The 24,618-nt window shown below is 38.9% G+C and overlaps 1 protein-coding gene across 1 annotated transcript in view; it reads right to left on the reverse strand.

Annotated features, from left to right (window-relative positions):
* Positions 1–24,618, reverse strand: part of MTBP (MDM2 binding protein) — a 92,037-nt gene that overhangs the window by 30,628 nt on the left and 36,791 nt on the right. The window contains exons 12-13 of the mRNA XM_062188049.1: positions 8,703–8,876; positions 6,882–6,989 (exon numbers count right to left, since the gene is read on the reverse strand). Of these exons, the coding sequence (XP_062044033.1) occupies positions 6,882–6,989; positions 8,703–8,876 (282 nt within the window). The remainder of the gene's footprint in view (positions 1–6,881; positions 6,990–8,702; positions 8,877–24,618) is intronic.

Consider the following 24,618-nt stretch of genomic DNA (forward strand, 5'->3'; position numbering starts at 1 on the left):
TGAGGTTCTGGACTTAATGAGGACTGGATGGATAAGAAGCAGTTAGAACTCAAGGTCCCCTTTGTCCCTCCATCCTCTAGTTCTCAGAGCTCAGAAACTCTGGTTTCCTTTTTATTTTTCTTTGTTGCCCATGAATATGAAACTTAAGAAACACGGACTAGTAATGTTGAGACTGGGGTTAAAACTAAAGGATTAAAGAAAAGTCTATGCACTAAAAGGTCCGATTCCAAGCACTGCCACTGAAGAGCTAGCAGCTACAAAGGCCCCTCTGGCAAGATCACAGGAGTCTCATTGTGAAAAAACTAAACGCCATCAGAGAAAAGAACTCTGGATACTGATACTGGGGAGGAGGCGGGAGAGGAACTGACAACCGAAATGTTAAATTGTCACACTACCGCTCTCCAGTGAAGCTTGCCAGATATATCAGAGGTAGACAGATAAAACTTACACTTTAAAACAGGATGGACAGAGATGAAACGTCAGCCATTTAAGGGAAGGTGTTCAGGGAAGGGGGCTCTCTCAGACTTTATTAAACAGGTAAGGACTTTGATCCAGTAACACTTCCAGCTCCCGTCTCCCCTCACCCTTCACAGAGCAGTCATATGCTACATATACTCTGTTAACCCTTCTCTTTCATCAGAGCCAGACAGTTTTCAGGAAGCATGTTCTCCATAGAGAGGGAAGAGGCCTTCTCACACAGCACTGGTCTTCAGTTGCCTAGCTCTGACAGCCACTTGGACTAAGTTCAATTCTGCCTATTGACAGATGAAAAAGCCATCATAGCCACAGACCTAAACAGCCATATCCACTTCACCCATAACTTGTTTCCATCAGTAAGTTTCTCAGTATGTTTCCTTAATTGGTTCCAACTCTGGCAAAGAGAGAGGGCATTATTGGACTCCCCCAAACTAAAAGAAGTCCAATGTGAAAAAAATGTTATAATTAACATTCTCATAGAAACAAGAAAAGATATTAGAACAAGTTCAGGATGTTTTGATAAGGAAACAACTAACAAACAAGCAGTTAATTAACTGGCATAGCAGTTAATTTGCCACTGGGACACCTGCATCCCATTCTAGAATTCCTGGTCCAGTCTCCCATACAGTTTCCTGATAATGCACTTTATGGGAAGGAGAAGGTGATGGCTCAAGTACTGGGGACCCTGCCATCCATGGGAGAGACCTGGACTGAGTTCCAGGTTCCTGACTTCAACCAGGCCAAGCCCTGGTTGTTACAGACATCTGAGGAATGAACCAGCAGATGGAAGATATTTCTTGTTCTTGCTCTCTCTCAAAATGAAAATAAATCGTTTTTTTAAAAAAGGAAAAGCAGATGAGAGCTCAGATTTTTGAAATTTCATAAAAGGGCTGTAAAATAAAATGGAAAATGCCCTCATAAACTAGAACAAAAAGAAAATTAGACATTTTGTCTATGAATGTCAATATGTAACAAAAGAACTATAGAAAGAAAAAAGAGGAAGAAGGAAGTTAGGAAAGCAAAAAGTAAAGAAAAATGTTCAGGCTTAAAGATGTGACTCTTTCACTGTAATGGCTTATCAGGTACACAGCTCAATAAATCAGGTAGGGAGATGGTAGGAGGTACACATTCTATGATTCACAGTACAGCTTCCAGAGAGAAAGGAAAAAGAAACCAAACCAAGATCTCTGCAAAGGATAAGAACAGCATGAGATTTATCAATAGGAACACAGCAAAGATGCTCACAAAGGAACAGTCTTCAAAATTCTGAGGGTAAACAATTTTCAACCTCAAATTCTATATAAATTGTCAATCAAGTTATTTTCAGACACGCAAGAATTCAAACAAACATGTACTTCCTGAACTTCTACTCAAGGAGCTACTAGAAGATATGCTTCAACAAAACAAGAAGTAATCTAGGAAAAAAGAACAAAAGGTCTAAGATAAAGGAGATATAAAAGGTGAAGAAGAAAAAACCAGAAATTTTGAGGATTTAGCCAGTCTAAAAAGCAGTCAGTTCCCAGTTGAGCAAAATACAAAACACTCCCCCAAAAAACTAATAAGAGTGTCAATTGTTAAATCAACAACTGGAGTCACTGTGCACTTACTCCCCATGTAGGATCTCTGTCCTTAATGTGTTGTACTATGTGAATTAACAGTATAACTAGTACTCAAACAGTACTTTATCCTTTGTGTTTCTGTGTGGGTGCAAACTGTTGAAATCTTTACTTAGTATATACTAAGTTGATCTTCTGTATATAAAGATAATTGAAAATGAATTTTGATGAAGAATGGGATGGGAGAGGAAGTGGGAGATGGGATGGTTGCGGGTGGAAGGGAGGTTATGGGGGGAAAAAGCTGCTATAATCCAAAAGTTATACTTTGGAAATTTATAATTATTAAGTAAAACTCAAAAAAATACGCAAACCAGAAATTAAAAAAAGAAATTAAAAGGCACTGATAAGTTTGAACATGCAATGAATGCTAACATTATGGGTGTAGCAGAAACGTTGGAGTCTATGGAAAAACGTATTTTGTCTGTATGGAAGAGTAGGCTAATTAAAAATAAGGTGATTTGATCATCATCATCTATAATATGCCTTATTTTATAGTTATAACAATAATGTTAACAACTTCACTGATTTAACCAGAACTCAAGACTTACCGGGGGTTGGGGAGGAAAAGTGAACATGATGTAGAAACATTAAGTGTTTATAAGCCACAGTTAGATGTTAAGATAATGCCTGAGAGCACTAAATTAAGAAATAGGAGCATGCATACATTATTTAGAAATTAAAGGAAATACCAGAAGAGCCAGCTGGAACAGATAAGGATTGCTGCCTGTGGATATAGAGGCTGAAAGATGAGGCATTGGGAGGGTAATCTTTTCCATTTGAACTTTGCCAGCATCATATGGCTTTCAAACTTGCTTTGATAAAAATATTTCATTTTAAAATACTTCAACTAATAACAATTGCTGCCAAAAGAAAAGCTTCTTATAAATTCATAGAAAGTTCAATTGAACATTTATTGAGAACTTACTGCCTGCCATGCACTGTGCTGCGCCCTGCAACAGAGAAGATTAAAGCATATTACATTACACTATGTGAGGTCAGTACATAAATAACGCAGGAACAGGCTGAGAAGGAAGCATCTAGCTTCCAGGTTCTACTTTGGAATGCCAGCTTTGTGATACATGCCTCTGTAAAATCCTACCTTACCAGTATAGATATTGGTAGGATCTCCAGAGTTGACTTAAGGTAAGTCATACAGGTTTCTGTAGTCAAAATGTTCAGTGACGACTAAATGGTAAATGCAGCTTTACTATTGGTAAAATCAGAGTTGTGATATTTTCTGCTTCTATTTCAACTCCTCAGAAAATAAAAAGCTCCACTGTTTTTATTTTCTGCACAATCTGGCATTCATTTTAAAAGGTATCACTTTTTGCTTTCATCTCAAAGATGCATTAACGAGAAATGAGCTTCAGAAACTACAAGCCTCCACATTTTTATTAATGCTAAAAATATACTCAAATCATGAACTTGACTTCTATTTATTAAAACTGTCAATTACATTACAATTTAGAGAAAGGGTAAGAATTCATAGTGACCTTGAAGACTGAAAAATAGAAAAAACAGATGAGATTTAATAGAGTTAGGAACAGGGTAATTTATATAGTCAAAGAATAACCTTCAGACAAATAAATTTGATTACAAGTGAAAAATAAATATTTGGGAGAAAAATATTAAAGTAGAAAAAGAATGTTACATTCCTGAAAAAGCTACCAATAACTAGAGATTCTTTAAAGAGAAAAGTAAAAATATCTACAGGTATCAGCAGACTGAGCATCAGCCAAGTTTGCACTGGGTTCTATAATTTTTTAAAAGGGTATCTAGAGGGGCCAGTGCTGTGGCATACATAGCGGGTGAAGCCATCCCAAATGGGCGCTGGCTCCATTTCCGATCCAGCTCTCTGCTATGGCCTGGGAAAGCAGTAGAAGATGGCCAAAGTCCTTGGGCCCCCTGCACCTGTGTGGGAGACCTGGAAGAAGTTCCTGGCTCCTGTCTTTGGATCAGCACAGCTTTGGCCGCTGATTGGGAGGTGAACCAGCAGATAAAAGACCTCTCTCTCTCTCTCTGCCTTTCTCTCTCTGCCTCTCTCTCTCTCTCTGCCTCTCTCTCTCTCTCTCTGTGTAGATATGACTTTCAGGTAAAATAAATTAATCTTTTTTTTTTTTTTTAAGTGGGTATCTGGAGCCCAGAGTTGTGATTGCAATACTGGAGAAAAATGACAAGACTGCTCTTTTGATATTTATGTTGCATCGCACTGAACAGTCTTTTCTTTAATAAAAATGGTTTGGCATTAAGCTTTTTCTTGGAAAACCAGTGAAACAAGATATTTATCATTCCAAATATAAAAAGTAACAAAAAGCATGTAAGTATAAATTACATAATTATAAATATAATCCTTCTAATAAAATGGTACTAGGTATAATTTGTAAAATAAATTACAATTAATGATAATGTTAACTTCTAACAGATTTTATTTATTTTCTTATTATTTCAAAGTACCTCAATAGTGTCATAAATAAGTGTATTTCTGTGCAAACTTTTCAACAGTTTTTTTAATTCAGTACTAGTGAGGGAAAAAGAAGACAGTAATGTTTACTTAGTGGGTTGTTACTAATTTTAAACAAGTCTTTTTGAAGAAGTTTTATTTTTCTGCAAGGAGTGCAATTTTTCTATCAAGGTTGAATCATTGATTTTTTTTTTTAACAAAGAAAGCTGTCTCATTACATTTTTATTTTTTGTCATTTATAAATGAACTAACTATATTTAAATACTTTTAAAGACTTTTGTGACATTTCACTTATTTGAATATCAGTGAAGTAGACACTGAATATGCTTACAACAGTAACTTTTACTGTCATCTTCAGCTGCCTTTTTGAGATAAAAGAATTCAAAACAGATGATTCTTTGTTCTCAAATTTTTAATCTACTTTTCACTCTCTGGGTAGAGAAGAGCAGTATTTTCATTACAAAAAAATTAACTAGATCATTAACCTGAATCAAGATTCGATGTTTAAAATTGCCAGTTAGTCATTTCATGGATACTCCCAGAACTGGTGTTTCTAGCGGCTATGACCTAAGGCTTTTTTCAGTTTCAGGATCCATTCCTGTCCTGTGCCCAGTGCTGTGGCAACTGCATATGTTCTTATGTCCTTATAACTGCATACATTCTTATCAGCCTTGGGCCTCCCTCATGTCCTCCTGATGCTGTAGAACTTTCATCTACACCTCTAGGCAGCAACCTAATTATAGCTGTCAGTATTTCCCTTCCCACCCAACCAGGAGGGCTGGCCCTACTGCAGTTATCTCTTCTTTCCCAAGGAGAGATGCATCAGCTTTGGAGAGCTCCCTGCTCTTCCACTCTGACAGTTTTTCTGGCTAGAAGGGTGAAGAGGAAAGGTGAAGAGGAACAAGCAGAGATGTTGAAGGGACTGAGTTATGAAAAGCTGCAGGAGGCTTATGGCAAATTGGAACTCAAGAGATATTTGGCAGGGACAGAACAAGAAGTGAATAATACTGATTTGAAATAAACATTTTACATCCATAAAAATACTGGTATTTTCATATATTTTCTCTTGATTTCAGCATGTACTACCTTTTATTGAAACAGATTTGCCTTTGTAATTATACTTTCCTTGAAAGAACATCATTTTCTCAATTGGAAAAAAAAGCAATATTGGAGGAGTTCAAGAACGCACAATATAGGGCTGGCATTGTGTAACAGATTAAGCCGCTACCTGCTATGTCGGCATCCCATAATGGGTGCCAGTTCCAAGTCCTGGCTACTCCACTTCAATCCAGCTCTCTGCTAATGTGCCAAGGAAAGCAGCCAAAGATGGCCCAGATGCTTGGTCCCTTGGCACCCACGTAGGAGACCCAGGTGAAGCTCCTGGCTCCTGAAGACTCCTGGAGACCTGATAAAGCTCCAGCTCCAGCCATTACGGCCATCAGGGGAGTGAACCAGCGGATAAAAGATCTCTCTATCTCTTCTTCTCTCTCTGTAACTTTGCCTTTCAAATAAATAAAATACAAATACTACATGGCTTTACACAAGTGAAAAAAGTTTGAGATCCTAACATGAATAATTGAGATGAAGTATTCTAAAATTATCTTCTACTGAATAAAATAGGTTACTGAATTTAAGATATTTTAAATGTTTTTAAACAAAAGAATGATAGCTTTTATATAATTCTAGTATTTTTCTTCTGTATGCAACTAACCAATTTGTTGGCAATTACATATCAATGACTTATAATCAGTTCATATTAGGCAATAATGAATGCATAGTATTTAAAAATTTAGGAATAATAAGCAAGTTAACAGTAATAAAAGCACTCTTAAATTACGACTTTTAATAGAACATTAATGTCCTAAATAAAAGTCCATAAAGTCAGCTGCCTTCAGTATGTGAAATGTGACTATTGCTGATGATCATGATTAAAATCTAAGAATCAATGCTCAGGTTAACGTATTAATTTCTCTGAACTTTCATCTTCTTCTATTTGCAGTCTATCTTCCTGCTATCAAAAATATAGAGAAATTTTATAAGACCGATATTAATCAAAATAATAAAATATATATTTTTCCTAACACATAGTTTATAATAAATGTTGAAACACAAAATTTGCCTGGCAAAATATTTTTACAAATGTTAAAAGTGATATACAAATAAACAGGAATCTCCTGAATCCAGTAAAAATAAAATTGCATACCTCTCCTACTCTATATCACCTCTACCAAGAACACTTCTATATATAGTGTCATACCTAAAAGCATATAAGACAAAGTCAAGTCAACATTCTTACACTATGATTAAATGCACAAATTGCTACTTACTCAGGCATTCTTTCAAAGCCAAAACTTGAACATTAGCTAACTGCTTCTCTCTCAGTACAATCTGCTCCCCAGAAAAATGTGGAAGTGGTAATAAATCAAAAGGAAAGTCTGAGAAATAGAAAAAAAAAAAAAAAAAAAAAACAACATTAAAGATGTCCTATACCAAAATTCACTATTCAGTACCTAGGAAATGTGCTATGACATGATTTCAAAAAGTCAATTACTCACCAATCTTGACCTTGTGGATTTCAAAGTAACAATTAAGCAGAAGAAAATAAGCATACTAAATTACTTTGCATTTTAAACTTTGACTTGATTCTTAAATTGTAGTAATTTAAGTATCAAAAATGCAGATGGATATGGCAGCTAGTCTCTACAGATAGCACCTCTACTCACAGTGATTCATTTGCCCTATTATACTTCCTTATGCAGTCCTTTCCACAATGAATACAAGCTAGACATGTGTGCTAGATGGTCTTAGGATGGCTCTGGTTGACCTACTCGCTTCTCCTTTTAAAGCTCACAATAATTGCAGAATGTGCTGGAAATTTACCATTTTGAGATAGGGAGGAACTGCCCAGAATAGTTACGGCTTTGTTCCTGACCCTCCTAGCGGATATAACATCTGAGATAGGGAACTGCTTGGGACAGCCTGGAATTTGCTCATCTCTCCCCCAAAAGCAGATGTCCTTCAAAGCTTTGCCCAGTGAATCACAGGGTTCCTGAAGGGCACATGTAGTCAAAACCTCATCTACCCTGGGAAGCCTTCTTGAGCCTTGAGTATCCACCTCAATACGGATCCTACCCTTCTTCTGTCCTTTGCTTCCCTTCTGTAAGTCATAAATCCATTCTGTGTAACTTGTGGATGAGTATGTTCTGACTCAGTCAAACTGATAACACCAGGGCATGGGAGACCTAAAGAGTAGCTCAAGGGCAGTGGGCAGAAGTATTTGGATTCCTGTTCTCAGTGGCTGGCCTAGTGATCTTTACGATTCTCCATGTTGTAGGATGGCCATTCGTGAGCCTGCTTCACACTATGTGGCCAATAATGTATGTAAAAGTGACACAGGATGATTCTAGGCTAGACTCTTGTGGCTTCTTAAAACAACTGCTTTAAGAGAAATACGAAACCATGTAAGAAATCAGAATATCCTGAGACCACAATGCTGCGAAGAAACCCATGCTGACCACGGGGCAAGGTCTGACGTGAGAAAATCAGCCCTCATCTCTTCAAGTCATCCTGTCCCAGACACCAAACATCGGGGTGAGGAAGCCATCTTAGACACCAAGCCCTGCAGAGTGTTCAAATGACTGGAGCCCCAGGTATAAGTGACCATAATCACATATGAGAGCTCAAAACAGAAACACTGCCTAAATCCACTCAACTCAGAGTCATGAGAGGGAACAACAAATTGTTTATAAGGTATACTTGGGGTAGTCTGTCATGCAGCAGTGTATAACAAAGATTAGGGAGAAAAGTAAATATGGGCAGTGAAACAGACCAGAGGCCTGAAAGTAAATGAAAAATAGATTACAGAAAAATATTATGAGTCTATAGTAGAAAACACTAAAAACTTCATATTCTGAATTTCATGTTGATCTACTAAATATTTCTAGGTACAACATTAAGTGAATTAATTCTCTGCACTTTAAATTGTAAAAATGTGTTATGTTTAAAATAAAAAGTAAATTTAATGAAAGAAATGGAGTTTGGGGAAGTAATTTTATTAAATGCCTAATATTTCTACTTAAAACCATATAAAATGAACTATGTTTACAAACAAATGTAAAAATATTTCTCTGTCCAATATTAACACTTACTCAGTTTGGCTTCTTCTGTCTCAGTCTGCATCTTCCCATGAATTAAGCTGAGTGTAAATGAGCCACTGATCTGGTTGGCTGAGTGAATCAATGTGGCTTTACATCTTCTATTGCCATTACCTTGTACCAAGAGATAATAGCTAGAAAACTCCCCTTTCACTTCAACATCTGGAACTAAAGAAAAACAATTATCCTTAAATATGAAAATTTACACAACACAGCAGAACCATACACTGACTCACAAGAAACAATAAAGTATGTATGTTACTTCAAAGCAATCCATTTCAGAGTTAATGGTAGTCCACTGCATTGAGAAAACTGCTAAAGCAGAGTCATAACCAAAATAATATTCACAAAGCATCAATCTTTTATTTTCAATTAAAAATGTGTATTCAGGGTTGGCACTGTGGCGTATCAAGTTAAGCTGACACCTGTGATGCAGGCATACCATATGGACACTGGTTCAAGTCTTGGCTGCTTCACTTCCAATGCAGTTCGCTGCTAACATGCCTAGGAAAGCAGTGGAAGATGGCCTTAGTCCTTGGACCCTTGCACCTATGTGGGAGACCTGGATGAAGCTCCTGGCTCCTGGCTTCACATTGGCCCAGCCTGGGCTTTTGGGGCCAACTGTGGCGTGATTGAAGATCTCTCTATCTCTCTCTGTGCATCTCTCCCTCTCTGTAACTCTGCCTTTCAAATAAAATAAAATTTTTAAGTGTATTCATTCATTAACTTTTGATGTGGCTTACTAGAGTTTCACAGTATCTTACATAACCTCACTCATAATATACTACTATTTCCAGCTCTATTCCTTTATAGCATAATAAACAGAGTCCTGTAAGCACATGCAACTCAATAGCTGAGAGCAGAAGTGTACAGATAAACTTAAGAGTAGCTTTTTCTTGCAGTGGGCATCTATGATATACTTTACAGAGGGAATAAGGGGCATTCATTAATCTGGCATGTCAGTTATATGAAGGTCAGTTAGGACAGCTTCCGATATACTTTAAAAATAGAAGTAGAGCCTTTTTGTTGAAGATGCTGTGGTAGACATAAGCATTTATTTTCACTATCTCTTGAAATTCCACTAAATGAAAATAAAAAATTTTTAAAACAGGATTTACTACAATGATTAATATTTGGAGAAAATAGCAACTAATATTTTGAAATCATGAAAGCATACGAACAATTGGTAACACAGCTCAATCTCTCAGTTGCTATGAAAGCTGAGAAAAACAGTGGAGAAAGCCCAGAAGAATTAAATTTTATATTATAAGCACCCCCAAAGGACTCTGGAATAGTGTGCCTAGATAGCAATGGAAGTGAAATGAAGTAATAATAGGAAGATAAGTGAAAGTTGGGTTGAGAAGCAGTTAGACCCCCTGATACCTCTTTATATCATGCAGGCAAATGATTATCCTTCCCTAGCCACGAAAATTAAAGGTTTATTCTTGGAAGAAAGCAACACAAGGTGTCTCTGGCCTGGGAGACAGAAGACAGAGTAGGAAGTTGGGGTTCTGATTGTTAATCTAAGTCAGGGATGGGAACCATTTTTTGTGCTAAGAGCCATTTGGATACTCACAACATCATTTGTGGGTCATATAAAATTATCAGCTTAAAAGTTAGCCTGCTCTAGATTTACTGAATTTCTGTCCTGCCTGTGATTGCCTTGGCAAGGCCATAACAGAAGACACAGGCCCTATGTGACCCGCAGGCTGGATGTTCCCTATCCCTGATCTAAGTGAGTGTTTACATATTGCGTATTATGGCCCCTTAACATTCCTTCTCCTACATAACTTCCAGGATTTTGGAAACCAGATAGCAGAATTGGGCCTTCTCTTAAGATATACGGCCACTACTAGAGGAAAGACTAAAGAATCTCAGCATTGTGACTGTGTGGGGAGGAAAGTGGGGGAGGATGCAGGGGGTAGTTATCTAATGTAATATCCTAATGAGATCAGCCTAAAGTGAAGAACACAGTCAGCAAGCTTTAATCACGCACCTACACTACCAAACTTTCCAACCAGTTTTCTAATACTCTATCAAATGTGAACGGGTAGCCAAAAATTATTTGACCTCAAAGAAAGTTTTCCATATGAAAATCAGAGACCAAAATAAATATGAAAAGCAACTTCTTGTAGCTTTGTTTTAATTGGCTTATATAGATAAAAGATTGCTCATAAATTTAAACTGCTAAAATTAGTCAAAGATATATTTTGATTTATATGACCTGAATCTCTGTATCAGATGTTTTAAATCTGTTGGTAGAAAGAAACTAAAATCGTCTTTATATGTTTGTGCTTGAGTTTGCTGGTTAAACAAGCAGCTACACCATGTTAGATGTTAAAGAGTTGTTTCTAAATATGTGCACTCTTGCCTTGAAATTTGTAGAAGACATTGGATCTTCCGGTAAATGTTTTCCTAAGTTGTTATTTCATGGTTGAAATTGCTTGCTAAGTTTTCATTCAATATTTCTATTGTCAATAAGCAAACTGGGACTTGCTCCCTCATTTCTCTATTCTCTTCAAGGTGGGAAACTGACTATACTGAAGGACTCTCCAAGGTGCACAATTTGATTTTTAGATCTTATAAAAGGGATTGCTAACATTTTTCTGTAATAGCATGGCCAAAATGAGAGCTTAAATTATAATTTCAAAGCTAGATTTACTTCACCATCGGCACGGTAAACAGGCAAAACCTCCCTTTCAGACCAAAGAGAGAAAGTTTTAAAGTGAGGACACAGCTTTCCTCATGGGCATTGTCTATCTCACCAAAAAAAACCACTATCAGAACATGCCTGTGACTACAGACTTCTAGTTTAGGCCACAAAAATTAGAGATGGGACTTGAGCACCCCCTTAACTTGCATCCTCTGGTCTGCCTTTAAAAACCCAGGAGGAAAAGAAAGCTAGGCACAGAAGCAATGTGAAGATAGGTGGCAGGCCCGTTAAAGGCTGCTGTATATAGTGATCTGCCATCAAGGAGACCCAACAGGTCAGTCCACTGCATTGGTTTTCAATGTGGAAAGCCAGGGATTCAGCAGAAGTCAGCTTATGAAGAGCCCTGGCAGCTCTGCCAGCCAAGAGTTTGAATCACTGGAAACGGAATTGCCCTGGAGTGGAAGGACTCCCAGGTCAGAACCACAGACCTTGCTGGCTCTAAGCTGAAAAGCCCTTCACTTGGCCCAGCTTGCAAAGTAACCACCACTAAGGGGATGGCCAAGTAGGGTCAGTAACATTGCAGACAGCACTGTGAATTTCCTATTGGAGACCTGCCTTCACCTGTCCAGCTCTCCTCCCAGCCCAGCTAGGTAATGGAAGTCAATAGGGTGCCTTCCCCAAGGAGGTTCACATCCCATGTGAAGAAACAGACAGGTCTGGACCTCATAACTTATAAGGCTTTAAAGCGCACCTGATTATTATCAGGCCCCTTCTGTCAGGTTCTACTTGCCTCTCAGTAGGAAAATTTATCCGTGTTTAGGCAGCAGATTTCTTAGGTCCTCCAATGATGACTCTGTCCTTTCTTCTGGACCCTATCTAACACACCTGGGGCCTCATTCCTTTGTAATCCTAGTCTCTACTTTAACATCAATGGCTCTACTTCCAACCTGTGTGTATTGATGGTCCTCTCCTCCACTTAATGTTGTATGATTGTTCAGAATTTCTCCACGAAAAATCCCTCTACCCACAAAAGATGAGTGGTCTTTCTCCCAGTCTTGGTTGAGATCAGCTTTAAACTACATCCATCAAATAGTCTTCACAAGGGTCCAGAGGACCTCCCTCCCCATTTCCTCTCCTCTATAAATCCTCTCATTGCTTGGTTAATGTCAATCTTAGGATTACTGGTTGCTAATCTCACCCTGTCTTTATACAACCGTGTTTAAGTGTTTACAGGAGTTGATAATGGAACAAACCAAGGCCTTCACCAACCAGGTGTTCAACCAAATACTGCTAGAGGAATATACTCATTTCCCGACCCAGGAGACAGAAGCTTGAGACATCGCCCCCCGGCAGCAGGGAGTACCTTGCTGCCCCTTGTCAGCAGGTAGTAGCTCTAAAGACAGGTCATCGTCCCTCTACCCTTCCTGGATTTTAGGAGCTAATGTAATCCCATACAACTCCTATTAAAAAAAACAAACAAACAAAACAAAACAAAACAAAAAAAACAAGGAGAATGTTAGTAAAATGGTGCAGTCTTATCCATGGCACAATCTACACCCCAGACACCATCCTAGGCTCTAGCCTCCACTGCCATGGCTGGAAGCCAGATGACCACATGGCTCAACCACAGGTGTCAGCTCCACCCCCTACCCTAATGGGATTTGCTGCTCCTACCTTCCTGCCTGGCCCCCTGCAGTTTTAAGAGGACCTGTTCCTGAATACATGGCTCTCTTTCTCTCCATCTCCTGATCTCTCTCCCTTTCTTTCTCTCTCTCAATAGCTCTCTCTCTTGCTTGCTCTTTCTCTTGCTCTCTCTCTTATGCTCTCCTTCTCCCTCTTTTCCTTCTTTGCCCCTTCCCTCCAGTCTGTCCAGTTTCCCCCAATAAATCCTTTCCATTAAAAAAAAAAAAAAAAAGGAACTTGTATGAAAACAAAGAAAATGTAGCAAATGGTACAGCTCTCCTCCCAGGCCAGCCAAGTAATGAAAGTCAACAGAGTGCCTTCCCCTAGGAGGTTCACACCTCCCTTAGGATATACCCCATGTGAAGAGATAGATAGGTCTGGGCCTCTTAACTTACAAGGCCTAAAGCCCACCAGATTATTATCAAGCCCCTTCTATCAGGTTCTATTTGCCTCTCAATCAGAAAACTTAATTGTAGCTTAGACAGCACCTTTCTTAGCTCCTCTAATAATGACTCTGTCCTTTGTTCTAGGCCCTGTCTAGTGCACTTGGGCCTCATTCCTTTGTAATCATAACCTCTACTCTACCACCAATGGCTCTACTCCCAACCTGTGTGTATTGATGGTCCTCTTCCCCACTTAATGCTGTATAATTGTGCAAACCTGGTAAATGCCACTCTTAGGATCATTGGTTACTATCCTCACTCTGTCTTGTATGACCTTGTCTAAATATGATCAGAGTCGGTGAACTTGGAAGGCTTCCATAGCCTTGGCAACTCATGACGACAGCCTAGGATGGTTACTGGCGCCATAAACTAGAGTGTCAATTTGTTGGGTCAACAACAGGAGCCACTGTGCAGTTACTCCTCACGTGGGATCTCTGTCCTTAATGTGCTGTACATTGTGATTTAATGCTATAACTAGTACTCAAACAGTATGTTTCACTTTGTGTTTCTATGTGGGTGCAAACTGTTGAAATCTTTATACTAAATTGATCTTCTGTATATAAAGAGAATTGAAAATGAAAAAAAAAAAAAAAAAGCAAATTACAAACATGGCCAGTGCCATGGTGCAGTAGGTTAATCCTCTGCCTGCGGTGCCGGCATCCCATATGGGCATCGGTTCTGGTCCCGGCTGCTCCACTTCCAATCCAGCTTTCTGCTATGGCCTGGGAAAGCAGTAGAGAACGGCCCAAGTGCTTGGGTCCCTGCACCCACATGGAAGACTGGGAGGAAGTACCTGGCTCCTGGCTTTGGATTGGAAGGAAGTCCTTTCTCTCTGTCTCCCTCTCACTGTAACTCTACCTCTAAAATAAATAAACTCTTTAAAACAACAACAACAACACACAGATCAAAAAATGCAGAACAGGAACATCAAGTAGATTTCTATAACATTCCAGGGAGAAAAATCCCAATTTCTTACAAGTACTCAATAATGAGAATGCCACTAATCTAAACAATAGCACTAAATGCTGGGAGACAGAAATGTCTACAAAGTGCTAAAAGAAAAGTGCTCTCCAACCTAGAATGTTGTAAAAAAGCATGACTAGAATAAAAACATTTCTAGGCATAGAGGGTCTCAAAAAGTTTACTTTTATGCTTCCACAGAAAAACTTTAGTGAATGTGGTCCACCAAAATGGGAAAGTATATGCAAATATGGAAAGATAAAGCACACAATGAACCAACAAAGAAAGGGCAAAAGAAATCTTCATAATGATGAAATGATACCCTTGGAGCCAAAAGCTATAGAACACATCTGGAAAGTAAAACAAACCAATCCCTTGGACCAAACAAAGGGCTGGGAGAGATTTCCTACACATATACACTTGAAAGAATACTACACAGCTTGGCTCCAATTATGAGAACTGGTTACATAACCATAATAATGAAAACAATGAATGTTAACCTAAAATTACTATAGTCCATTCTTAAAGGACAGAAAAATAAAAATAATGGAAGTCAACAGAAATTATACTACACTTTAAAAGATCAACAATATAAGAAATGGGCAAAGGACCTCAACAGACAGTTCTCAAAACAAGAAACACAAATGGTCAACAAATATATGAAAAAAATGCTCAACAGCACTAGCCATCAGGGAAATGTAAAATAGGCTAATCTTCTGCCTGCGGCGCCAGCACCCCGAGTACTAGTCCGGGTTGGGGCGCCGGTTCTGTCCTGGTTGCTCCTCTTCCAGTCCAGCTCTCTGCTGTGGCCCGGGAAGGCAGTGGAGGATGGCCCAAGTCCTTGGGCCCTGCACCCGCATGGGGCACCAGGAGGAAGCACCTGGCTCCTGGCTTCAGATCAGCACAGTGTGCCGGCCGTAGCGGCCACCTGGAGGTGAACCAATGGAAAAAGGAAGACCTTTCTCTCCGTCTCTCTCTAACTCTGCCTGTCAAAAAAACAAACAAACTAACAAACAAAAAATCATAAACCAAAAGCTCACTCCTGTCAGAATGGCTAAAATCGAAGACTGTAACAAATGCTGGCGAAGACATGGAGAAAGGGGAACACTTTATACACTGTTGGTGGGAATGCAAATTAGTGTAGCCACTGTGGAAAACAGTATGGAGATTTCTTAAAAAACTGGAAATAGACTTGCCACATAATCCAGCAATCTCACTCTTGGTTATATATACACAAAAGACATGTATTAAAGAAATACCTGCACTATCAAGTTTATAGCAACACTGTTCACAATAGCCAAAAATTGGAATCAACCAAGGTGTTCAACATAAGATGAATAAAGAAAATGTGGTATATACAATGAAATATTATACAGCTATAAAAAGCAATGAAATTCTACCACTTGCATTAAAATGGGTACAACTGGAGGGCATCCTGTTGAGTGAAATAAGGCAGACACAGAAAGACAAATACCACATGTTCTCCCTTGTATGTGGGGGCTTAGATTAAAAAAAAAAAAAAAAAAAGAAAAACAAATCAAAAAACAAAAAAGAGAGAAAGAAATGCCTGTATGTATCAGCACTGTGCAAATACAGTTTTTTGTTTTTTTTTTTTTGACAGAGTGTCTTGGCTTTCCATGCCTAGAATACTCTCATGGGCTCTTGAGCCAGATCCAAATGCTTTAAGGGCTGATTCTGAGGCCAGAGTGCTATTTAGGACATCTGCCATTCTATGAGTCTGCTGTGTATCCTGCTTCCCCAAATACAGTTTTATAAAACTTTGTTTTATACAATTATCAAACTAATGGTTAAGAATGTTACACTACTATAGTTTTAATGAACTGTGATTACTGTAAAATGTATTGTATAAAAGCAAAATGGTCATTTTTCCATTCAATTATTGCTTACAGCTGTTGTCTATATTCCCGCTAACTAAGGGTCTTTTTGCTTTTTACTTGTTAAATGTCATATCTGGTAAAGCACTAAGCCTTTTTTACTGTAATGTAAATTTAAAATATACTATCTCAAAAATTAAAGAAAGAAAAGAAGAGGAAAGAAGGGTGGGAGGCAAGGAAGGAGGAAGGGAATATTATATTCTTAGAATTGTATCTTTGAACTATGCTAAATCTGTTAAAAACTAAGAATTTTTAAAGCTATTAAAAAGTTATCTCAAAAATAAAGTTAAAAAGAATACTAGCACACAGAAAAAAATTGTTAATTAAAAACAATAGAAATCCACAATCTGGGAAATATAAACAACTGATACTTTTAGATTTGAAAACAGTTGCTTCTGGAGAAAAAAATGAAAAGGGAAATGAAATATCTTCAGAGTTGTATGCCCATCAACACAATCTAACTTTAAAACATTTCATCCCCCCCGAAAGAGAAACCCCATACTCAATAGCAAAGTGACTGTGGTAGGGGTGTTCCCAGAATGAAGAAAAGAACAAAGACAAAGCAATGTGGCCTAATTAGTATCAGTGTACGTGCCTCATACATAGCCCTGTAGCAACCCTGTGGCCTTAGAGTACCCAATCAGAATGTATGCAACCACATAAGGGGGACAAAGGGACTAAAATTATAAAAGGGAACTAGCCAAAGGTTATATAAGGCAATGCTCTGCTGTGTGCAGGGCTTGTCCTCTGCTTGAAATCTGCTGAGCCAGTGCCTGCAGGAATAAACACTGCTTCCTGCTAAAAGCCTCGGTGTCCCACCACTTGGTTTACGAATCCCGCTAATGACTGCTTACTTCACAAATCTCATAACCTATTAAAATATAACATCTTGGGCCGGCGCTGTTGCATAGAGGGTAAAGCCACTGCCTGCAGTGCCAGCATCCCATGTGGGCGCTGGTTCCAGTCCTGGCTGCTCTACTTCCGATCCAGCTCTCTGCTATGATCTGGGAAAGCAGTAGAAGATGGCCCAAGTCCTTGGGCCCCTGCATCCACGTGGGAAGACCCAGAGGAAGTTCCTGGCTCCTGGCTTTGGACTGGTACAGCTCCAGCAATTGAGGCCAGTTGGGGAGTGAACCAGCAGATGGAAGACCTCCCTCCCTCTCTCTCTCTCCCTCTCCCCCCAACCCCCGCCTCTCCTTCTCTGTGTAGCTCTGACTTTCAAACAAATAAATAAATCTTTAAAAAAAATAACAACTTTGTCTGCTAAAATATTATGTGTGACTTTGATTAAAAAAAACTAAATGCAAGAAATAGGTATTCATTATTTACTCATAAGCTATATAGTAAAGGATAAAAATTACAGAAATAACAGAATAGCACTGACCACCACAAAAGCATTAATATTTAGATATGATTACATTTCTATACTTTATATTTACATAAAAAGTTATGGCTAATAACAAAGCCAAAACTGATGCTAACGGGGGAGCATGGAAATAGAGTTAAAGGGCACTCATAAACAGATGCTCAAGGTGTTGTGATACTAGAATATCTGGGTCAGTCAAGGAATGCTATGTGAAGAATTAGAAAAAGGATGGAAGTGTGAGGAAAAGAGTGAACTGTAACAACGAAGAATAAACTAATATCAGCACTATACATGCTTCTCTGCCATAAGGACTACTACATCATGTTCAGCCTCACAGCCCCAAAAGCTGTGGCACATGGTACATGGTAAGTGTGCAGTAAATGTTGACTGATTCATGAAAAGAAAAACAAATGACTCAAGTTGTCATGTGGTCTGAGCATTAATTATGCAGGTTTGCTTGGAATATCAATAGAAGAAAAATAATAGTGGGGCCGGCACTGTGGCATAGTGGGTAAACCAACCACCTGTAGTGCGGCATCCCATGTGGGCGCCAGATTGAGTCCCAGCTGCTCCACTTCCTATCCAACTCCCTGCTATGGTCTGGGAAAGCAGTATAAGATGGCCCAAGTGCCTGGGCCCCTACACCCACGTGGAGGCCAGGAGGAAGCTCCTAGCTCCTGGCTTCAGATCAACGTAGATCCGGCTGTTGCAGCCAACTGGGGAGTGAACCAGAAGATGCAAGACCTCTCTCTCTCTCCTCTCTGTAACTCTTATTAATAAATAATTTTTTAAAAAAATTTATTAAAGAAAAATAATAGTGATGATATAAAACTAAACAACGTCAATGATGCAAAAGATCTCCACAAGAAGCCACTTGAAAATTCTGCAAATAACTAAAGACAACTGAGAGGAATCGACCCTGTTCCAACCTCAGGGAATGTTTAATAACAGCGTGACTTTCCCCTAACACCCATGAATTTGTCTTACTGAAAAGTCAACATTCTTCTTATTCTGATCTCACTCTGAACATGACATTTCAACCATTTTTATTGGCTCCTGCAAACTTTCAAGCAACGCAAGAGTTTGCCCTCATTTTATTTCCTTGAAGTCAAGTGTTCTCTCTTTGCAATCTTATTTGCCCCTGACTGTACCAATCCAAGGCAATACATTAGGTTAGTGAGAGTTTCTTCTTAAAAGGTAATCTACATCTCTATTTCCCTTATGTTTACTTTAGGGGCTAGCAGAAACGCAGGTGAGACAACCTATTAATGTACTTCCCAGCACTACAAGTACATCTGGTAAAATTATCCTAGGGCTTTAGAGTAAATTAATATTTATTCTGGAAAATATACTAAGACTGGGTAAAAAACTGTGAGAGTGACATCACATTGGCCATGACCTGCTTTTCCCAACCCACTCACAGCACAGATGGACAGAAAGCTCCAATTGCGGCAGATACGGCTCTCAGCTCAGTTTAAGGTTACAGTGTATCAGGGGAGGTGCTTGCTGCCTGTGCTTCCGATGCTCTTGAGTTACTGATTAGTGTGAGTACAGAAACTCACTCCCTCCCTCCACTTGATAGCCACTTAGGTTACAGACTCCAGCCCAAAATAGGCTACCTGGGAATAATTGGGCCCCCACTCATAAACAGGACAGAAGTTCTGTGCTAGCTGAGAGAAGTATAGTATATAAGACCAGAAGCCACCACTTCAGCCTAGTGCACGTTGAGAGATTTTGCCCAGGGTACAAGACATTAAGTACAAAGGGCTCTAAAGTTCTTCCCAAAGAAACCGACTTTATCTGTAACAGAGTGTGGGTAAGTTTAAGCCTAAAGGTGGTCATAAAAATAATGAGGACTTGCTAATAGGTAAATAAAAGGAGTCTGGTAGTTCATTTAAGAGAAACTAGCAAAAGATCTAGTTCAAAGAGAGACCAAGAGTCAAGAGGAGCTGTCCTGGTGTCAGAACCCAATACAAAAACTGGTCTCAAAAGTTACCCAAATTTAACTCCATCAGCAATTTAAATGACTGTGAAGCAATTTAGCTAGGAAGCACTGTAGAAAACTATAAAGCAATAAGCTGGCAATTAGTGCAGTCTAACTGCTCGGGGTGATACCAAGTGAGGCAGACAAGGAAGAGATGGGGAGGAGGTGAGGGAGAGAAAGACAGCCCTGCAAAAACCACCTTATTCCTGTGGTGAATCTGCCCACAATGAAGGCTGCGACCTCTGAGAAGTGAAGCCAGCACCTTTACACAGCAGAGAAAAAGGACTTTATTAAAATAATAGCCGAGCCAACTCACAGAACAAGCAAGCAAATAGCAAAATACACCTACTTACAGAGGGAAAGGAATCACATTCCAGTTGCCACAATGACAATGCTTAAAATGTCATTTTATTTTTTTACAATTAATTAATTTGAAAGGTTCCAAGAGTGACAGAGACAGAGACAGACATTGATCTTGGATTCCCTCGGCCAGGCCAAAGTTGAGAATGGGAAACATGATCTGGGTCTCCCATGTAAGTGGCAGGGACCAAATTATTTGGGTCATCATCTTCTACCTAGCACCTTAGCTACTGCTCCAAATTCCTTCCAAAATGTCATTTTCATGAAAAAAGTATGAGACATACAAAGAAGCAGGAATGGGTAACACATACAGAAGGAAAAAAGTGGAAGAATATGCTGATGCCAAGGTCCAAATGTTAGATATAATAAAGGTTTCAAAGTAAACATTAGAAATATGCTCAAAGAACTAAAGGAAGTGGGGGCTGGTGTCCTGGCACTGCAGGTTAAGCCACTGTCTTTGACACCAGCATCCCATATGAACACAGGTTCCAGCTCCCTGCTAACGTGCTCAGGAAAGCAGCAGCAGATGGCTCCAGCACTTGGGCCACTGCCACCCACATAGGATTCCCAGGTGAAGTTCCTGGCTTCCGGCTTCAGCCTGGCCCAGACAAGGCTGTGACAGTCATCTGGGGAGTGAACCAGTGGATTGGAAGATCTTTCTGTGTCTCTAACTCTCTAACTCTGCCTTTCAAATAAATAAACCCATAAATAAATAAATAAATAAATAATCAAATAAAACCATGCTTAAAGAGGGGAAAGATGATAATGTCTCACGAAGTAAAGAAATAAACAGACAGGTATACTAATAAAATAACCAAGTAGAAATACCAGTGTGAAAGAGGTCAACAGCTCAAATAAAATAACTAAAATCATACAAAATATGAGTTTCCATTTCCATGTAGTACAATTGGAACCAATATAGAAAGAATTTTGGTAAATTAAAAAATACGTGGATATGATAGTTCTTTATTTTTTATTTTATTTTTATTTTTTTTTTTTGACAGGCAGAGTGGACAGTGAGAGAGAGAGACAGAGAGAAAGGTCTTCCTTTTGCCGTTGGTTCACCCTCCAATGGCCGCCGCGGTAGCGCGCTGCGGCCGGCGCACCGCGCTGTTCCGATGGCAGGAGCCAGGTGCTTCTCCTGGTCTCCCATGGGGTGCAGGACCCAAGCACTTGGGCCATCCTCCACTGCACTCCCTGGCCACAGCAGAGAGCTGGCCTGGAAGAGGGGCAACCGGGACAGGATCGGTGCCCCAACCGGGACTAGAACCCGGTGTGCCGGCGCCGCAAGGCGGAGGATTAGCCTGTTGAGCCACGGCGCCGGCCAAAATACGTGGATATGAAACAACATTCTACTAAATAACCAAAGTTCAAAGAAGAAATCACAAAGAAAACTAAAAAATACTATAAGATGAATAAAAATAGACACAATATACTAAAACCTGTAAAATGTAGTTAAAACAATGCTGAGAAAGACTTATAGTTATTACTGCCTTGAGCAAAGAAAGGCAGAGGGAAAGGAGGGCAATCCGTTGTCAATACTCTAAATTCTACTCATGGATTTACACTCAAAATAATTAAAATGTAGATTCATAGCAGCATTATGAATATTTATAGTAGCCCAAAAGTGTAAATGGCCCAAATGTTCTTCAACTAATGCATGGATACACAAAATGTGGTATGCCCCAACGATAGAATATTACACAGCAATTCAAAGGGCAAAGTACTGGTTCATAACATTTGAAGCTTGCAATCACTGTGCTAAATGAAAGAACCCAGTTACCAACACTAGATATCATATGATGACACTTATGTGAAGTATCTAGGGGATACAGGTTGTGAATGGGGAGTAGCTGTCAATGGTTACAGGTTTTTAATCAATGGAGATAAAATTAGCCAAAATTGATAGTGCTGTTTGTACAACTCTGTAATTATACCAAAAAGAGTGAACTGAATACTTTAATAGGCTAAAACCTATGCAATGTGAATAACTCAATAAAATTGCCTTTAAAATTTATCTTTAGCATATAATGTAAAATTCTACTTACAAAAGAAAGTTCTTTATAGTACACAATTACACAACAAAAGGTCTTTTATATTGTAGCTGGACTGCTATATGTATCCACACATAATATCCCAAATTTCTAAGAAAACCATTACTATATTATTATTACTGGAGTAATCATTAATTTTACATATATGGGCATACTGTGGGTTAAACACTATCCCCCAAAATAGTCATTAAGTAGAAAAAATTTTTGCAAATGTGCAGGAGAGATATTAATTCTACTAAATAGTGGTTTTACAAAAAAAAAAAAACCTTAAATAAAAGAAAGGAAAAATAGTTGTTACCAGGTTTTTATGGACACCAAAGTTTGCTGATAGATATGGTGACCTTTGTGGCCAGCACTGTGGTGCAGCAGGTTAACGTCCTGGCCTGAAGTGCCAGCATCCCATGTGGGCGCCAGTTCGAGTCCTGGCTGCTCCACTTCCGATCCAGCTCTCTGCTATGTCCTGGGAAAGCAGTAGAAGATGGCCCAAGTCCTTGGGCCCCTGCACCCACATGGGGGACCCGGAAGCTCCTGGCTCCTGGCTCTGGATCGGCGCAGCTCCAGCCACTGCGGCCATCTGGGGAGTGAATCAATGGATGCAAGACCTCTCTGTCCGTCTCTACCTCTCTCTGTAACTCTTTCAAATAAATACAATAAATCTTTTTTTTTTAAAAAAAAGATACAGTGACCTTTATTATCTTGGCACTTAGCCAACTCAAGTTGTCTTCAATCCATGACTTCCTTTCCATATGTACTTTAAATCCCATCATCCTAATCAGCATTTTAATTATGAAAACCTGTAATTACAGCAACCTTATTTTTCTCAAAATAAAAATATTTACTTTAAGGAACTCCCCTAGCTATAATGACTACACAATCACTAAAAAACGTTGTTCAAGATTTGGCAGGTATTAACAGAAGACTTATTAAATAACTTTTATTAAAGTACCATAGAGTATAACAGATTTACAATTAGCATAATTACACAATTCTCATTATTCTTCCTAAAGAAATGAGAAAATGATAATAAAAGAACTTTCTATTTCAACTGTCATATTTACACTGTGGCCTGTTAAAGGGATGTTTAAGTTACATGATCCTTTTCCACATTCTGGATATATCACACAAATAAATGTGAAAAATAGGAACTGCCAACTATCCATTATTTGCATCAAATTTTATAAACATATAGAACAATGAAGGCATATTAGTAGTAGAGTTTCATTAGCCAAAACATTATCATATGATAAAAATCAGGTGATAGTCTATATCAACAAGCTTCTTAGTGGTTTTCAAAAATACTCTTGCAGGGGCTAGTGCTATGGCTTAGTGAGTAAAGCCACTGCCTGCAGTGCCAGCATCCCATCTGGGTGCCAGTTCAAGTCCCAGCTGCTCCACTTTTGTTCCAGCTCTCTGCTATGGCCTGGGAAAGCAGTGGAAGATGGCTCATGTCCTTAGGCCCATGCACCCACATGGGAGACCTGGAAGAAACTCCTGGCTCTTGGCTTCAGATCAGCTCAGCTCTGGCTATTGTAGCCAAATGGGGAGTGAGCCAGCAGATGGAAGACCTCTCTCTCTGACTCTTGTTCTCTCTCTGTGTAACTCTTTCAAATAAAATAAATACATTTTTTAAAAAAACTCTTGCTTTCTTAACAGAGTAGAATAATACAAAAACAAAAATCGCATTAACTTAAAAGTGAAATAATATTCCATGTAATGAAAGGAAAAAAAATATCCTAGGACAATTAAGGAAACGAGATATGCTGGTTAAGTGATATTCTGACTTACTGACAATTATGCTCCTAAAGAAATGGTAAAACAATATAACCACTTATTTTGTCATGTGCAACAAAATGGATGCAACTGGAAACCATTATACTTAGTGAAATAAGCCAGTCCCAAAAAGCCAGATATGTTTTGCCTGATCGGGGGTAACTAATAGAGTACCTAAAATATAACGTATTGGAGTGAAATGGACATTTTGAGATTCGATTATTGTTTACAGCCCTTGTCTCTTCTGTTGAGGAACAGGTTTTTTTCTTCTTCTTCTTCACACATCTGTTGAACTCTTATTTAGTGTAGGGTTAACCTATACTAAGTGTAGGTTACTTACAGTAAACTGAAAGTAGATTACTGTAAAAATTAAGAGTGGGAATGGGAGGGAAGTGGAAGGAGGGCTGGAGCATGGGCAGGAGGGAGGGTAGAGTAGGAAATATCACTATGTTCCTAAATCTGTATATATGAAACACATGAAACTTGTATACCTTAAATAAAATTGAAGAAAAAAATCATGCCAAAAATTAAAGAAAATATAGTCTTCAACTGAGGCTTTTTTTTTTTTTTTTTGAAATTATTTATTAGAGAGGCAGACAGGGAGGCACTGCCATCTGCTGGTTCATTCCCCAAATGCCTGCAATGAAAGGGGCTGGGTCAGGCTGATGCAGGAAGTTTAGGACTCAATCTAGGTTTCCCACTTAGGTGTCAGGGACCCAAGTACTTGAGCTACCACCTGCTC

Source organism: Lepus europaeus, chromosome 4 (genome assembly GCF_033115175.1).
Source record: "Lepus europaeus isolate LE1 chromosome 4, mLepTim1.pri, whole genome shotgun sequence".
Lineage (NCBI taxonomy): Eukaryota > Metazoa > Chordata > Mammalia > Lagomorpha > Leporidae > Lepus > Lepus europaeus.